Source organism: Dermochelys coriacea, chromosome 2 (assembly GCF_009764565.3).
Source record: "Dermochelys coriacea isolate rDerCor1 chromosome 2, rDerCor1.pri.v4, whole genome shotgun sequence".
Lineage (NCBI taxonomy): Eukaryota > Metazoa > Chordata > Testudines > Dermochelyidae > Dermochelys > Dermochelys coriacea.
In genome coordinates, this window is record NC_050069.1 from 206938653 (window position 1) to 206956932 (window position 18280).

Genomic DNA, 18280 nt, shown 5'->3' on the forward strand with positions numbered 1-18280 from the left:
CTTGTTAACATATACTTGCTAAGGTGAAAATTTATAGTGTATAAGCCACTTTACCAACACCGTTGCAAGTTCTAATACAATATACACAGTGGTGGAATAGCCACTGGGCCGATGGGGTCTGTGCCCAGGGTCTCCAGGCAACTGGGGGCCTCCCAGAAAAATGGACGCCCCCGTGTCCTGACCCTGCTCCCTGGCAGGAGCACCAGCCGGGTGGGGGAAGACCCCAAGCCCCGACCCCGCTCCCCGGCAGGAGCACCGGGGGGTGGGGAAGGGACTTCAGGTGGAAGGGGTGAAGGGGCCTCCACTTGCACTGGCCGAGGACCCCATAAACCCCTAATCCGCCTGAGTACAGCTGTAAGATCTAAACGTCTATACAAAGCAACAAGATTTATCTAGGGTTACCATATTTGAACATTCAAAAAAGAGGACACTCCATGGGGGGGGTGGAATTTCCTATGCCTCCCCCGCCCCAACTCGACCCCTTCCCCAACCCTTCCCCACACCCATTCCAACCCCTTCCCCAAACCCCCGTCCCGGCCCCGCCTCCTCCCCCGAGCATGCTGCGTTCCCACTCCTCCCCCGTCCCTCCCAGCTGTGTGAAACAGCTGTTTCACAGCACAAGTGCTGGGAGCTAGAGGGGAAAAGCAGTCACTCTCTCAGGTGATCAGCATTCACTCTCTTTCTTGAATGATCAACTCTTCTTTGGGGAAAAATAATAATGGCAGAATCCCGGACGTTTTTAGATATTTAAAAATTCCTCCTGGACGGCGATTTAAGAACCAAAAAGCCGGACATGTCCGGGAAAATATGGACATATGGTAACCCTAGATTTATCTACACCTTCAGAATGAGCCCTTCACTGTAGTATCTAGGCCCCAGGTGCAAAATTAGCAGTTGAATGTAGTTCTTGCCTGCCAAAAGACAGCTACTAGCTCCCATTGCTGGTTTCAGCCGCTAAATGCTAAAGGATTCACTGGAGATGGTTCCACACTTTGGGTCTGTTCCTGTTGCCATTAAAGTCAGTGGAGGATCCTATATTTTTCTGCGTCCGAGTTTTAAATGTATGTGGCAAAAGGAATGTCCTTTTAAATCCAATATTTTTCCTTCAGAATTGTGGCACTGCCATCTGTCTGTTAGTTTCTTGACAGAACAGCCGAGGTCTCTTTTCTTTAAAAAATAAATAAATAAAAACAAACCAAAAACCCATTTATTCAGGCAAGATCTGTTTTCCTGTTTATCTTCTGAAATATATACAAACCTCTAGGCCAGGATTATATTAGGTGAACCTTGGATGGGGGCAGAGGTGCAGCTAAACTTTCTCTCCTTTCCAAAATATGCCTACCCAATATGCAGTCAGGTTCCACATTCTTCACTGCAACTGGTGCCCCGTCCCCCCAGCCCCCTTGCTGTGATGTATGCTACTGGTAAGAGTTCAGAGAATATCTGATACTGTATTTTCTGGTGATCACAGAATCATAAGGCCAAATTTACTGTTGATAGGTAAGATGGCGTCAGAAAGACACAGCCTCCTTTAGATCTACTTACACTCTACTGATGTGTAAGAATCTCAGCTGGTGTAATGAATATGCTGGGGGAGCTGGAAGAAGGGGCAAACCCTGGTTATGCCTTTCAAATGCACGCTAGATTGTTATGTCCTCTCTTAGTTGGCATGTAGCCAAACTATACATATTTCATTTTTTTAAATCCTTCCTTACAGTTCAATCATTCCATCACCAAAAACCCATTATTATTTTTTTTGGGTTTCTTTTTACTGGACTCCAGCCAAGTTGTCAAAACCTTTCTAGTAATGAGGTACCTAGAAAAGAACACAATAATCCTGGCTAATGCAATAGAAGAAGGGAATATTAACTTTCTGCTTTCTGAGTCGATGGGGTAACATATGAGGTTACAACAGAACCATCTCCTACCCCACCACCATGGCTTGCACATGTTCCTGGAACACAGAGGGTATGTCTGTCTACACAGCAAAGAAAAACCCGTGACTCGGGCTTGTAGGGCATGGGCTGCAGGGCTGTTTCATTGCTATGTAGACTTCCTGCAGGGTCCTATAGCCCAGGCTTCAGCCCAAGCCCAGACATCTACACAGTAATGAAACAGCCCTGCAGCCCATGCCCCACAAGCCTGAGTCAGCACGAACGGGCCAGCCGCGGGTATCTGGTTCCTGTGTAGACACACCTAGAGATGCTGGATGGAAAATTTCAAAATTACACTGAGTTCTCAGCTACAACATGCTTCCCAGTTCTAGTATGCATTAAACAGAACATGGTTTAAACCTGTACAGAATGCAGGTGAGTTTTAATGGGCTAACTTCATGTAATTGGTAGGAGATGGATATCTGCTCTTCCCATCTTTGACACTGCTCTTTCAGACCCATGCTCATGAGCAGATTTGCCAACAAGCCCAATCCAGTAGCAGCAAAGGTCATATGGCTGCAAATATAACCCATGACAAATGCTTTGGATACTTAATGCTCAGATCAGTGTAAATCTAAAACATCATGCTTGCAGGTTGGGACAATAATCTGATCTGCCAACATTGCCTACCTTGTTGATTTGGGTTGCAGACTCTGAGGCAGAGTCTAGTGTCCAAGATACATAGATGGCTCCCTAGCCTGGGCACCACTGGGTTTTTAGTTTTTCCCTTTCCTGCTTCCAGAAGTTAATTTATTTTTGTTTTTGTTTTTTAATTTTGTTAGTAAATTTAGTGGTCAGGATGTTTGAATCAGGAATAGTGCAGCCAGATGCTGTGAAAGCTTCTTCCACATGGCTCTGCCAATAAACTTAATCCTGACCTGCAGCATCCCTTGTCTTCCAGGCCTTAGCCTCTCTTGAGCAGGAACTTCCAATTACATTAGATTATGCCAAATTACACAGGCGGTTTGACAACAAGCACATACGGAGAGTAGAAAGAAACCACCAAGCTCACTTCCACTTGTTACTTTCTTTTTGTCATTCAAATTCAGGTCTTAGAGGTCAATTATTACTACTTGTACTACACCAGTGCCTAGTGGCTTCAACTAAAATTGGGGGCCTACTGAACTAGCACTATCAAAACACATTGCAAAAGAGTGCCTACCCCAAAGAGCTTACAGTTCAAATAGAGGGAGAAAGGAAAGGTTATTATTCTCATTTCATACATGGGAACTGAAGCAGAGAGAGACTGCCTTGGCCAAAGTCACACAGGGAGTCTATGGCAGAGCTGAGAAAAGAACAAACTATGACCTCCTAAAATCCCAGTCCAGTGCCTTCTCTACAAGACCACCTTGCCTTAAAAGAGTCTAAGTGCACTAGCTGTAGGATACATAGATTGGGAAGGATTAGATTTTTATTGCTAAAGGTCAGTAAATGCCAATTTCACATCCCACATATGAACCAATGAAAAATATTTACATCAATAATAATTGAAATTTACAGATAGGCAAAGTAAGAAAAATGCTGCTTGAGAACTTATTTGAGTTTGATTTAAGAATATTTATTTTATATGTTTTGACATGTGATGTTGACAATTTGTGTTTTAATTGTTATAAAGCTTTTATTTTTTGAACCTCAACATCTACTGTCATTAAGTAAAAAGAAAAGGAGTACTTGTGGCACCTTAGAGACTAACAAATTTATTAGAGCATAAGCTTTCGTGAGCTACAGCTCACTTCATCGGATGCATTTGGTGGAAAAAGCAGAGGAGAGATTTATATACACACACACAGAAAACATGAAACAATGGGTTTATCATACACACTGTAAGGAGAGTGATCACTTAAGATAAGCCATCACCAGCAGCAGGGGGGGGAAAGGAGGAAAACCTTTCATGGTGACAGACAAGGTAGGCTAATTCCAGCAGTTACCAAGAATATCAGAGGAACAGTGGGGGGTGCGGTGGGAGGGAGAAATACCATGGGGAAATAGTTTTACTTTGTGTAATGACTCATCCATTCCCAGTCTCTATTCAAGCCTAAGTTAATTGTATCCAGTTTGCAAATTAATTCCAATTCAGCAGTCTCTCGTTGGAGTCTGTTTTTGAAGCTTTTTTGTTGAAGTATAGCCACTCTTAGGTCTGTGATCGAGTGACCAGAGAGATTGAAGTGTTCTCCAACTGGTTTTTGAATGTTATAATTCTTGACGTCTGATTTGTGTCCATTCATTCTTTTACGTAGAGAGTGTCCAGTTTGGCCAATGTACATGGCAGAGGGGCATTGCTGGCACATGATGGCATATATCACATTGGTAGATGCGCAGGTGATACTGTCACGGCTAACCTAGTGGCTGAACTTTGTGACTTTGTCCTGACCCATAACTATTTCACATTTGGTGACAATGTATACCTTCAAATCAGCGGCACTGCGATGGGTACCCGCATGGCCCCACAGTATGCCAACATTTTTATGGCTGACTTAGAACAACGCTTCCTCAGCTCTCGTCCCCTAATGCCCCTACTCTATTTGCGCTACATTGATGACATCTTCATCATCTGGACCCATGGAAAAGAAGCTCTTGAGGAATTCCACCATGATTTCAACAATTTCCATCCCACCATCAACCTCAGCCTGGACCAGTCCACACAAGAGATCCACTTCCTGGACACTACGGTGCTAATAAGCGATGGTCACATAAACACCACCCTATATCGGAAACCTACTGACCGCTATTCCTACCTACATGCCTCTAGCTTTCATCCAGATCATACCACTCGATCCATTGTCTACAGCCAAGCGCTACGATATAACCGCATTTGCTCCAACCCCTCAGACAGAGACAAACACCTACAAGATCTCTCTCATGCATTCCTACAACTACAATACCCACCTGCTGAAGTGAAGAAACAGATTGACAGAGCCAGAAGAGTACCCAGAAGTCACCTACTACAGGACAGGCCCAACAAAGAAAACAACAGAACGCCACTAGCCATCACCTTCAGCCCCCAACTAAAACCTCTCCAACGCATCATCAAGGATCTACAACCTATCCTGAAGGACGACCCATCACTCTCACAGATCTTGGGAGACAGACCAGTCCTTGCTTACAGACAGCCCCCCAATCTGAAGCAAATACTCACCAGCAACCACACACCACATAACAGAACCACTAACCCAGGAACCTATCCTTGCAACAAAGCCCGTTGCCAACTCTGTCCACATATCTATTCAGGGGATACCATCATAGGGCCTAATCACATCAGCCACACTATCAGAGGCTCGTTCACCTGCGCATCTACCAATGTGATATATGCCATCATGTGCCAGCAATGCCCCTCTGCCATGTACATTGGCCAAACTGGACACTCTCTACGTAAAAGAATGAATGGACACAAATCAGACGTCAAGAATTATAACATTCAAAAACCAGTTGGAGAACACTTCAATCTCTCTGGTCACTCGATCACAGACCTAAGAGTGGCTATACTTCAACAAAAAAGCTTCAAAAACAGACTCCAACGAGAGACTGCTGAATTGGAATTAATTTGCAAACTGGATACAATTAACTTAGGCTTGAATAGAGACTGGGAATGGATGAGTCATTACACAAAGTAAAACTATTTCCCCATGGTATTTCTCCCTCCCACCCCACCCCCCACTGTTCCTCTGATATTCTTGTTAACTGCTGGAATTAGCCTACCTTGCCTGTCACCATGAAAGGTTTTCCTCCTTTCCCCCCCCCCCCCGCTGCTGGTGATGGCTTATCTTAAGTGATCACTCTCCTTACAGTGTGTATGATAAACCCATTGTTTCATGTTCTCTGTGTGTGTGTGTATATAAATCTCTCCTCTGCTTTTTCCACCAAATGCATCCGATGAAGTGAGCTGTAGCTCACGAAAGCTTATGCTCTAATAAATTTGTTAGTCTCTAAGGTGCCACAAGTACTCCTTTTCTTTTTGCGAATACAGACTAACACGGCTGCTACTCTGAAACCTGTCATTAAGTAATTATTGTCTGACCCTTCCGATTGTCTGACCTCCCATAATTTCCCTCAATTGTGAAAATTTAAAATGATAAAAATAAAAAAAATGCTTAAAAATAAAAAAACCATTAATATTATCCATCAAAATTATTTTTAAAAAAATCAAATTCTGCCAAGCCTAAGGATACAGCATGCAGCTTTTCACAACTAATTCACCACATAACCAATTTAATCAAAACAGAAATTCTCATGGAATCTGAAGGTTGAAGGCAATTTGAGTGAAAGTGATCACAAAATGATTTCATGATTCTAAGGAAAGGAAGGAGTTAGAGCAGCAAAATAAGGACAATGGACTTCAAAAAAAGCAACAGACTCAGACAACTGGTAGGTAAGGTCCCATGGGAAGAAAATCTAAGGGAAAAAGGAGTTCAGGAGAGCTGGCAGTTCCTCGAAGAGCTAATATTAAAAGGCACAACAGTAAACTATCCTGACATGAAATAAAGATGAGAAATATAGTAAGCTCTTTAATGACCAGAAAATCGAAAAGGAATCCTACAAACCATGGAAACATGGACAAAATCTAAGGAGGTTCAAAAGAACAGCACTAGTAGGTAGGGACACAATGAGAAAGGCTAAGGCACAAAATGATTTTCACCTCGCAAAGGACATAAGAGGCAAGAAGAGATTCTATAAATACATTAGGAGTAAGAGAAAGATGAAGAAAAGTGTAGATCTTCCCTTTAACAGGGAAGGAAAGCTACTAATGGTTGACGTGAAGAAAGCAGAGGTGTTTAATGCCTATTTTGCTTCAGTCTTCGCTAAAAAGGAAAATTGCAGCCAGATCCTCAACAAAATGAATAGTAATAACAAGGGGAAAGGAATGCAAAATAGGGAAAGCACAGGTTAAAGAATATTTAGATAAGTTACATGCATTCAAATCAGTAGAGCCTGATGAAAGTCATGCTAAGGTATGTAAGGAACTAGCTGAAGCAATGATCTTTGAGAACTCATGGAGGACGGTTGATGTACCAGAGGACTGGAGAAGGGCAAAGATAGTATCTATCTTTTAAAAGGGGAACAAAGAGGACTCAGGGAATTGTAGACCAGTCAGCCTAACTTCCATACCTGGAAAGATACTGGAACAAGTTACTGAACAATCAGTTTTTAAGCATTCAGAGGATAACAGGGTTATAAGGAATAGCCAATATGGATTTGTCAAAAACAATCATGCCAAACCAATCTACTTTCCTTCTTTAACAGAATTATTGGCCTACTAGATGGGGGGAAGGGTAGAGTTGTCAATATGATATATCTTGATTTTAGTAAGGCTTTTGACACAGTCCCAAATGACATTCTCATAAGCAAATTAGGGAAATGTGGTCTAGAGATGAAATTATTATAAAGTGGGTGAAAGACTGGTTGAAAGACTGTACTCAAAGAGTAGTTACCAATGGTTTGCCATCAGACTGGATGGGGGAGGAGGATATATCTAGTGAGGTCCCACAAAGATCTGTCCTGGTCTGGTACTACTCAATATTTTCATTAATAACTTGAGTAATGGAGTGGAAAGTATCCATATAATATTTGCAGATTACCTCAAGCTGGGAGGAGCTGCTAGCGTTTTGGAGGATGGAATTAGAATTCAAAACCAACCTTGTTAAATTGGAGAATCGGTCTGAAATCAACAACATAAATTCAATAAAGACAAGTGCAAAATACTACACTTGGGAAGGAAAAATCAAATGCACAACTACAAAATGGGGGAATATCTGGCTAGGCAGTAGTTCTGCTGAAAAGGATCTGGGGGTTATAGTGGAGCACCAATTGAATATGAGTCAAGAATGTGATGCAGTTGCAAAAAAGGCTAATATCATTCTTGGGTGTATTAACAGGAGTGTCATAAGTAAGGCACAAGAAGTAATTCTCCCACTCTACTTGGCATTAGTGAGGCTGAAATACTGAATACTGCATCCAGTTCTTCACACCACCCTCTACGAAGGATGTGAGAACAGCAAACATGATAAAAAGTATAGAGAATCTAACCTATGAGGAAAGTTTAGAGTTTAGTCTTGAGAAAAGAAAACGGGGGCGGGGGGGGGAAGAGAGCACACAAGGGAAGAGGCCTGATAACAGTCTTCATATATGTAAGGGCTGTTATAAAGAGAATGTTGATCAATTGTTCTACATGTGCACAGAAGGTAGGATAAGTAGTCAGGGGCTTAATCTGCAGCAAGGTTAGATATTAGGAAACTCTTTCTAACTATAAAGATAAGTCAGCCCTGGAATAGGCTTCTGAGGGAGGTTGTGGAATCCTTGTCATTGAACATACAGCAGTCCTCGGATTTACGACACAATTGGTTCCTTACAATTGCATCATAAGTCGTAATGTCGGAACTCGGAACCGCAATCTACTCCATTGCAGGACCGAGCGTCGTAAACTTGAAACCTATAGTTGTAAGCCGAATCAGGGTATCAATGTAGAAGCATCATAAGTGCCGTTTGTCGTAACTCGAACGTCGTAAAGTCGAGGACTGCCTGTATTTAACAACAGATTAGATGAACACCTGTCAGGAATGGTTTAGGTGTAATGCCTCAGCAGAGCAGGCTGGACTAGATGACTTCTCAAAGTCCCTTTCAGCCCTACATTTCTATGACTCTGTGGATTGCACATGATCTCATGTTTTAAAAAGAAAATAATTTACTGGACTGTAGCCTTGAAGTTTTCCAATAAGGAAACTTGCAAGTTAAAAAAAATTGTCTTCTTTCTCACAGAATCTCTGTGTCATGTTGTTCTCTTTAGCCACAGTGAAATAAACTAAAATAAACATACTTTTTTTCATAGTCTGATGTAAAAGACTCTCCTAATCAAAAATATTTTGGAAGCCTTTTCTCAGTAATGCATAACATCTCTGGGCTGCTCACATTACACCTACTTACCATCACTGCAAAAGGCGGCAGAAAGCTACATTTGCACTTCAGAGTGGGACTATTAAGAGCGCTTCATGTGTATTACATGTGAAGGAGTCACGTTCCTTTCTATCCTTTGTCTATTTCATTTGCATATGGCCCTACTGGGGCCAGCTTCAGATTAATATCTTACAGGCAGCTGGTAATGTAGAAACGAATGTGTAGCAGGCTAATTGGAAACACAGAACAAATGTTACACGTTAACTTGCCTCTGTGACTTTTGCTTTTCTTTTGAAAAACACACATTTTGCTCCCTGGAGATGGCTCATGGCAGCTCCAGTGGCTGACAGAAGGAGGGCAGAATAAGACCTCCAGAGGACCTCAAACAACCAGCAATTATCAAGTAACATGATGCCCTAGTCTAGGTTTTAATCAGATTGTGCAACTACCCCAGTTAGCTGAAACTGACCCTGCGACATCATACTGTATCATTTGTGGTTAACTTCACAGGGCCCAAGATCATGAGATTGCTGCTCGTCTCTTATTCCTGCAAGATAAATACCACACTGTAGGTGCTGCACTGGAATCTCCTTCAGCACTGATAATCTGTGTAGAAATATTAACACACAAAAATGTCCTTATTTGCCATTTCTGCCAACTTTTTGCATACTAGCACTAATCCTAGCACTAATCAATCTAAGATTAGACACACTTGCTCTCTTTATATGGCTGTTTCATAAGTGATCCTATATGGGAGTCTGTAATGGCTGAACTAGCTGGAATATTTTCCCATTCCCTAACCAGAACCCAGACACTTTCATGTTTGGAGCATGCCCCTTCCTGCTCTCAGCATAGCTAGGGTTCCCCTCCTCCCTCTCCAATATCTAACCCCAGCCTCTTCCTCTCCTCCAAACCATTCTTAAATAACCCCTTGAACTCCCTTCCCGTGACCTTGAACACATCTCATCTTCCTCTTCACAGCCCAGTAATAGGCCGTGGTCCCCTTCAAAGAACCCCCATAGCTCTCGTCCTCTACAAGTTTTCCTATAGTACCTCAGAGACAACTTCTGCAAGGCCTTGCATGCTGCTGGCTTAAGATTTCATAAGCTTGAACGTGCACTTCGGCATGCACAGTCCCCGAGTCTGTGCAGTCTGAATTCAGCAGCAGTCAAGGCGCAGCACGACCGACACCACACAGTGGTTAATGTGGACCAAACATGAATTGGGAGCACTCACTACCCTACCAAAAGAGGCAGAGGCACTGTGAGGAACTGTTGCTTACCCAAGCCAAGGGTTAGGGGGTATGGGTGAGCCTCCTGCTGGCTTTAGCAGTGAAAAGGGAGCTGTTTCCCTTCCTCCTCCCTTATTTTAGCCTCAAGTGTTGTTTAAGACCTAAATTAGACTAACAGATACAGATCATCATCTCTGTAACAAGAAGCTGGGCCCTGTAACAAGAAGTTCAATAATAGGGGATCCTATTTGCCAAGTGATAGATTAAGGGGGAAGAAGTGCGGATTGCTGAGAGGTAATTGGGGCCCAAAGGAAAATTAAGGAGAGGTATTTCTGAGAGTTGCAAAAAGGTAGGAGGGAAGCTGTGGATCGACTGGGTGATCCCACGGGAGGAGGAGGAGGAGGATGGAAGACTCACTTTGTTTAGATATGTTTCAGTTCATGGAAGCAAACAAAAGGTTGGGTGTTTATTTGTAAGTTTTAGCAACTCATTATAATCACCTTTAAATTATATCCACGCTTTATGAGAGCCCAAATGCGAGGATGTTAGGTCAGGTTGAGTTAGCATACTTAGCCCACTGTAAAGTGACATAGATGCTCCTAACTTTACGGATACCAGGTCCATGTTTGGAAATGGGATACATGATCTAATGAACTGCAGTTTCTCTCTACCTGTATCCTATAACAACGTTTATCGAATTGGGGTCCGCGGACCCCGGGGGTCCCCGAGGGTACTCCAGAGTGTCCGCAGGCCCCACTGATCAACCCCTTCCCTCCCTCCCTATCTCCCAGAGGCTACTGAAGCCAAACAAGGAGATTTTAGGCACTAAAAGTCCGGCGGTGGAGCGGGGCTAAGGCAGGTCTACACACAAATCTTGCCAGCCCAGGATTTGGACCAAGGGTCCCAGGACCCCGCAGCTAACACTGGCCAGGAATTGCGGCCAATGGGAGTTGTGGGGGTGATGCCTATGGGCAGTGGCAATGCACAGAGACCCCCTGGCCTCCCTGCCTAGGAGCCACTGCCGGAGAGATATGCTGGTTGCTTTCGGGAGCCGCCTGGCCAGAGCCCAGCCAGAGCCGGCACCCCTCACCTCCTCCTGCACCCAAACTCCCTCCCAGAGTCTGCACCCCAACGCCCTTCTGCACCCAAATTCCCTCCTAGAGCCCGCACCCCTCACCCCTGCCTGCAGTCAAACTCTCTCTCAGAGCCCACACCCTGCACCCAGCCCAGAGCCCACACCCAAACTTCCTCCCAGAACCTGCACCTCTTACCCCCTCCTGCACCCAAACTCCCTCCCAGAGCCAGCACCCTGCATCCCAACCCCCTCCCCCAGGCTAGTGAAAGTAAGTGAGGATGGGGGAGAGCGAGCGAAGGAGGGAGCAGGGATGGAGTGAGCAGGGGGTGGGAAGAGGTGCGGCGAGGATGGGTCTTTAGGGGAAGGGATGGAGTGGGGGTGGGGCCTAGGGCTGAGCTGGGGGTCCCCAACAATTTTTAAATCAAAATGGGGGTCCTTGGGTTGCTAAAGTTTGAGAATCATTGCCCTATTAGTAAGATTTTTCCCCCTTAAGTTTGAATATTTTACTGAAAATACAATCTATATCAGTTAAAATTAGTAGTGATGAAAACTAAATCTAGAGGTATAATGGGGGGATACTTAACAAGAGCTGAAATCAGATCGGAGGTGTTTCTATGCTGATTTCATTCTTCTACTTCCTCCCCACATCCCCCCAAAACATCTTTTAGCAAGTGAAAGGAACCAAGTATAAAATCCTATTTGTCAGAACATTCGATTTTACCAAGTCTCTTCCTCAAGAGGCACGTGGTTTGCATAGGTTTACTTAAGTATGGCTAAGACACTTAGGGAAATTTAAGCTTGGTTATACATTTTTATCAATGATTACAATGGTTAGAAAACATGTCACAATCTATAGTGCCACCTAGTATCCAACCAAAAAAGGTTCTACCAGGTAATGGAGATCTACCTGTTTTCACACAACATCCATAAACACTTAGGGGGTTGGAAGAGGGAAAGAGTCCATTGCACTAAAACATACCCTTTTATTGTTCTCTTCTTCTTGTGCCTTTCTAAACTCGTGTTCTAAGGAACAGTCAATATCATTGAAGAGGCCCACTTCCTCACAGTTCTTCAGGAATCGGGTTGGTGTAGGAGTCTGGTCTGAGAATAGATATCAAAAGGATCTACAATGGATGTTTTGCAGTAAAACAAGGATAAGTAGAATACACGTTCTGAGACAACATCTCTTTCCCAGCGGATGCACAAATATCTACCTGCTCCTTTCCCTCCCACAGCAATCTCCCAGAATTAAAAACAAAATAAAGCCACTGAGTTTTGACATGGTATGTGAGGTGCAGGGCTAGAGTTTGGCCAAGAGTGTTTTACAAACTGTGCAGCACTTTATTTGTAGCTGTCATTCAGCTAGATTTAAGAAATATTTTAAGAGCCAGATTCCCTGACAGTATAGATGGACAAATGTGTACCCCTAATTTGCACAAATCACTGAATTTGTGCATAAAGCTCCAATAACAATGTGCAAATATTTCATTAGACGTGCGTCCATGCAGACTCAATGTGTGTGTTTCGCTGCAGGGAGTGAGTGCACAGATTAGCTATGCAATTCTGTGCCTGAACTATCTGAAAATTGGCTCAAGCATGAATATTTTTGTCCTGTGGGACACACAGTAAATTGCAGTAATGCAGAGAAGTACTATTGAGTAAGTTGTTTCCAGATTTATTTTTTTGAGGGAGAGGTTGAAATCATACCAGAAACATTATGAAAAGATTTTTGAGACATTGACCACACCAAGAAAACATGGAGAAAGTGTCAACATTTCTTGTTATTCATTTAAAATGCTGAAAGATTTATGATCAAATTAATTTAAATATTCCCAACTCCTGAAGCCATTCTCCCCCCATCCCTTGCCAGAATAATTAAGAGAGGGACTGGTTTCTCTTTAATGTTACACCCAGAAGGGGCTAAGAAAGTAAGCGGTATGGAAAAAGCCTTCATATTTTCAAGATCCTGAGCTTTTTTTTTTTTTTTTTTTTTTTATAAGCAATTGTAAAGCGTCCTGGAAGCTTCACCTCCAGTGACAGCACTGACCACAGGTTTATGATTCATCTAGAGCAGCGGTCTCCCCTTCTTTGTGTTTCTAGTAGTTTACACCCCCCTCTCCTTCCACACAAGTACATGTACCGATACAAAAATGCAACTCATTAAATATTAAAAAACAGTAATACATTGATTCAAACAGAGCCATTTAAGTATACAGGCAATACCATACCATACCATCCTTACTTCTGCACTACTGCTGGCGGCAGTGCTGCCTTCAGGGCTGGGCACCCGGCCAGCAGCCACCACTCTTCACTCTGCCTTCAGAGCCGGGTGGCTGGAAAGTGGCGGCTGCTGGCTGGGCACCCAGCTCTGAAGTCAGCACTGTTGCCAGCAGCTTCTCACCCCGCCCTCCAAGATTACATTCCTCAGTTTTCAGAGTAGCAGACGTGTTAGTCTGTATTCGCAAAAAGAAAAGGAGTACTTGTGGCACCTTAGAGACTAACAAATTTATTTGAGCATAAGCTTTCGTGAGCTACAATGAAGTGAGCTGTAGCTCACGAAAGCTTATGCTCAAATAAATTTGTTAGTCTCTAAGGTGCCACAAGTACTCCTTTTCTTTATTCCTCAGTTTGAGAACCTCTTATCTAGAATAATTCTCAGCAGCAAGGAACAGTCTAGTTTGCGGAGTGCAAAACTGGGAACCAAGAACTCCTAATTCTAAGTCAGCTCTGACACAACCTCTGTCTGTGGTCTGGGGCAGATCTTTAACCTATCTGTCTGCTTCCTCATCAGTCAAAATTAGCATGCTTTATAAAATACCAGGTCTATCTACAGACATGTGGCAAATCAGTAAATATCTCTGGTACCATCCATTCAAACTCAAAAGGGGATAAACAACAAGGGGGAAATTCATATTTGTTAAATCCAAATAGCAAAAAAAATCCTTTTTTCCCTCCCTGCATGATTCCCAATCGAGCTCAAACTACTACTTATTTCCTTTGTATGTTTTGACCCACATTCATACAGTACCCTGCTACCATACTTGGTCATTGTCAACTCCCATATTGTTTAAAATTCAGCCCATAAAGGATGAAAACAAGTGTCACTCTCACTAATTCGACCAGCACGCAATGGGCCAAGATTCAGACCTTAATACAGTTTTAGCTTCTATGCTAAAAAAAAATCAACATACACATGAAAAAGGAAAGAAAAACAGTCTTTGTGAATGTGTGTGCATATATTAGTTTTCCCTGATAGCTACTATATTATCATCTAACAACCACCAGAGTCAGGAACATGACACTCTCAAAGCATTGTCTTTGAAATCTTGGTATAAGGAGACAGTTTAGGGTGACCATACATCCTATTTTGGCTGGGACATTCCCTTTTATAAGCACTGCCCCGGCCATCCCAACTTTTTTGGCAAAAGTGAGCATTTGTCCCTTTTGCCCTTGCCAACTCAATCAGTTTGCAAGAGCAAACAGGAAAAATGCCTACTTTTGCCAAAAAAGTGGGGTGCGGAGAAACATGCAGGGGGTGCAGTGCTGAGATGCCAGCTCCACGCGGAAGGACAGGCAGGGCTTGAATGAGCAGTGACACCAGCCCCACACAGGGATGGGGAGGCAGGGCCTGTGCAAGGATGTGGGAGGGGCCCTCAGACTAGCCCCATGTGATGTCCCATTTCCCTTTGGGAAATATGGTCACTCTGAGCTGCTGACATCAATGGGAATTGAGGACACCCAATGCTTCAGAATCAAACCAAAGTATTAGTGTAACCACACTGAACTCAGTGGAGTTACACAAGCATGAATCTGGCACTCCTCCTGGAAGCGCTCTAAAAGGCAGGAGGAGCAGGTTTTATATCCAAAGGGATGAACAATAACTATTGAAAAAGGTAATTTACTTTGTTATTTAACTCAAGCTGAGGAATGCCAAGCCTTCCTCAACATAAAGGAGATATGCAATTTAGAATCTGTAATAAATATATAAATTGTTTTCTTAGTTTATTCAAGGATATATTCATATTAGATAAAGTAGGTTTCATTACAATCAAATCAGCACCAGAAAGCAGGGTTTCAGAAATAAGTTAATCATATTTTTTGGCAAATCTCATAAATAGCCATAATCTAGAATTAACGTGGTCTTACAGGTCGGCCTTTGTTACCCAGTGACAGACTCAGGCTAATAGCAATAAACAAATACGGAAATAAAATTAAAATAAACAAACAGACAAAAATACTAATTGCCCTCTTTTACAGAGCTACCTATACCTGAACCTAGAAAAAGGAGGTTGAAGAGAATGGGTACAGCTAAGATTTGGGCATGTTTCATTAAGGTACATGACTGGTCAAGAAGTTAGGCATTATTTCAATCTGTTTCATTAGGCCAGGGGTTACAGCATTGACAGCAAAGCATTTTGAAGGCACACCCAGCTGAATACAGCAAGTAGACACTGAGTAAGAGCGGCATCAGAGAATCATAGACTATCAGGGAAGGGACCTCAGGAGGTCATCTAGTCCAACCCCCTGCTCAAAACAGAACCAACACCAACTAAATCATCCCAGCCAGGGCTTTGTCAAGTTGGGCCTTAAAAACCTCTAAGGATGGATCATCAGCATCTATTTGGAGAATAAGACACTGAGACAAAGTATTGGAACATGTCAAAAGCATAGAAGTGATCAGTAGTGATGAAGTACCAGTAATCTCAAAAAAGTGAAGGCCAGATTCTGCCATCCTTACACAGGTTGAGTGGTACATCTACACCAATAGTAGCCCCAGGGCAATAAATGGAGAAAGGTATTACTCAATGTGAGTATGGGTGACAGAGTCTGCCCCTCTGGAAGATGTTTTGAATAATTATCCAATTATTGGGGGCACTTCCTCAGCTGGTATAAACTGTCATGAGCCCACTGGCTTCAATAGGTCTATGACAATCTATGCCAGCTGAGGACCTGCTCTTGTATGGAATTTTGTGGTCTAGAAACCAGGCTGGCAACCTCATGAGATCAAGATTTTTCACAAAGATTCATAGTCCTCCTGGGTGTCAGTTAAACCCGACATATCTCAAGAACAGACTTCCCCAGAACACTGTGGTACTTCTGTAACCAGCGAAGCCAGCAGGGCAGAGGTCCACAGAAATTGTTCATGAGAAGGGGGTTACCTAAGAACTAGGCTGTGAACCCCTTACACTGACAAGCAGTTACTCACAAATGTAGTCCCACTGACCTCATGGCTGCTTTGGTAAATGTTCACAAGCTAGCTCTTGGACTTAAAGGTAATCAAATTTAGACATAGGATGAGAAGAATACTTAGGAATACTTACCTGGTGTTCAAAAGTCACATAGTTATTGCCAGAAAGGCTAAGAGTGACATCAATTTTAAGTAAAATATAAACCTCAAATTTGAGGATAATACAACCAAAGGCAAGGTCCAGCTGTCTAATCGAGTAAAGATTATGAGTCAACCTATTGTACACTAGCAGACAGATTTTCAAGAGAGCTCAGTACCCACTTTTTTTGGGCTGATTTTCAAGAACTCAGCTCCCATTTCAGCAGCAGATTAAATAGCCAGACGTTTTAAAAAAAATTAAGTAGAATTCAGTACATTGAACGAGGGTTGGGTGCTGACCACTTTTGAAAATATGGCCCTCCTTTGATTTCATAAATGGGAGCTGAATTCTTTTGAAATTCTTTTGAAAACCTTGCCACAACTGTGTGCATTTAGCACTTGAAAATTTGGCCCTTGGATTCTCTAGACTTGTTTAAAATATATGGTGTGAAGTAATAGGAAATCTGAGGTCTTAACCAAAGTAAAAAAAAAAATCTATTATGTATTCACTATGTTTTGAAACTGCCAAAGTTGTGCCCCCCAAAAAAGGAGGATCAACCTGAATGGACTGCTTTTGAAACAGCGTCCCCAGTAAGACCAGTGCTAGGAGGAAATGCATTGTTAGCTTGCTCTACTGAGCATTTATTTGAATTATCTACCAGAATGTGTTTCGCAACCCCAGAACTCGCTGCTAGGATTTCATCTAGCAAGACACGAATGGATATATTACAGCCTGATGCTCATTGGGAAAAAAACTGCAAAAGCAAATGATGGCCATAAAAAAATTTTTTTTTTTTACAGAACTCCAGCTTTTTAAAGTTTATATTGACCACTAAACTATTGCAAATGTTATTCATCCATAATGTAGATATTGGACAGCACATAGCCAAAGGCTGTAACTTGATGCTTCAACTTTCTAAAAAATTGTTTAGTCTGCTGCGCATTAATAACTGGAATTTGGCTTGTTCAGCTGTGGAGCAGCACTGAAGTTATATATTTACCCATGTTTTACTTTCACGAAATGATAACACAGTCAGAGTAATAGGTCTAGTACTGAAACTTGAGGGGCTTCCCATCACACAGGCTAAAATCATCCTAGACCTGAGAAAATTTATTCAAAACTGAATCTGCATTTTCCGACAAAAAATGTTTTGTTGAAAAATTCCTGAACAGCTCATTTTTGCTTTTTTTTTTGGTTAAATATTGGAGTGAGCCAATATATAAATACAAGATTCAACATTAAAAGATTGCTCTTTTGTAAGGATTTTGTACATGTCATATTGGGAGACAGTGGAAAAGTCTAATTCCTGGCTAGCATTGAAAATACTACACCTGGCTTTGCTATAGGGCAACTGCAGCCTCAATTCTTTGAAGGGTATTGATGACAGGAACAACTTTGCCAAAAAAAAGGGGAAGACAAGACAAATGTCTAAAGGGAAAGCCTGTCTCCTCCTCTCATATATCATTTCATTTTTTCTTTATGAAATCCAAGTATAAAACATCTTTAACTTTAAGGAATTTAAATTTCCCCCGGGGTTTTGCTGTGTGATGAAACGACTGCTTCTCAGTGTCTCCCAAAGAGTGGGAAAACTATCAGCCCTTCTGAAATGAGGATTGCAAAAAGGATTTTAAAAAAAACCCTCTTAACTTACAGGCAGTGTGACCTGCTCACAGAAATAGCCAGATGATCTCCTGGTTGGGATAACACACACATATGCATATTGCTCTCTTTGTGTGCGCACACCGCTACACTCCCTTTTTCACCAATACCAGGTACATTTCACCAGGACATTTTTTAACACACAAGAGCAAGTCCCTCAAGTATGATC

The 18280-nt window shown here is 42.5% G+C and overlaps 1 protein-coding gene across 7 annotated transcripts in view; it reads right to left on the minus strand.

Annotated features, from left to right (window-relative positions):
• CREB5 (cAMP responsive element binding protein 5) overlaps positions 1–18280 on the minus strand; it is a 359862-nt gene that overhangs the window by 275503 nt on the left and 66079 nt on the right. For 6 of the 7 annotated variants that reach the window (XM_038393118.2, XM_043509125.1, XM_038393119.2 and 3 more), the window contains one exon: positions 12105–12226. The exons of the other annotated variant lie outside the window; for it this stretch is intronic. In XM_038393118.2, coding sequence (XP_038249046.1) covers positions 12105–12226 — 122 coding nt within the window. The remainder of the gene's footprint in view (positions 1–12104; positions 12227–18280) is intronic. 7 annotated transcript variants of the gene reach the window in all.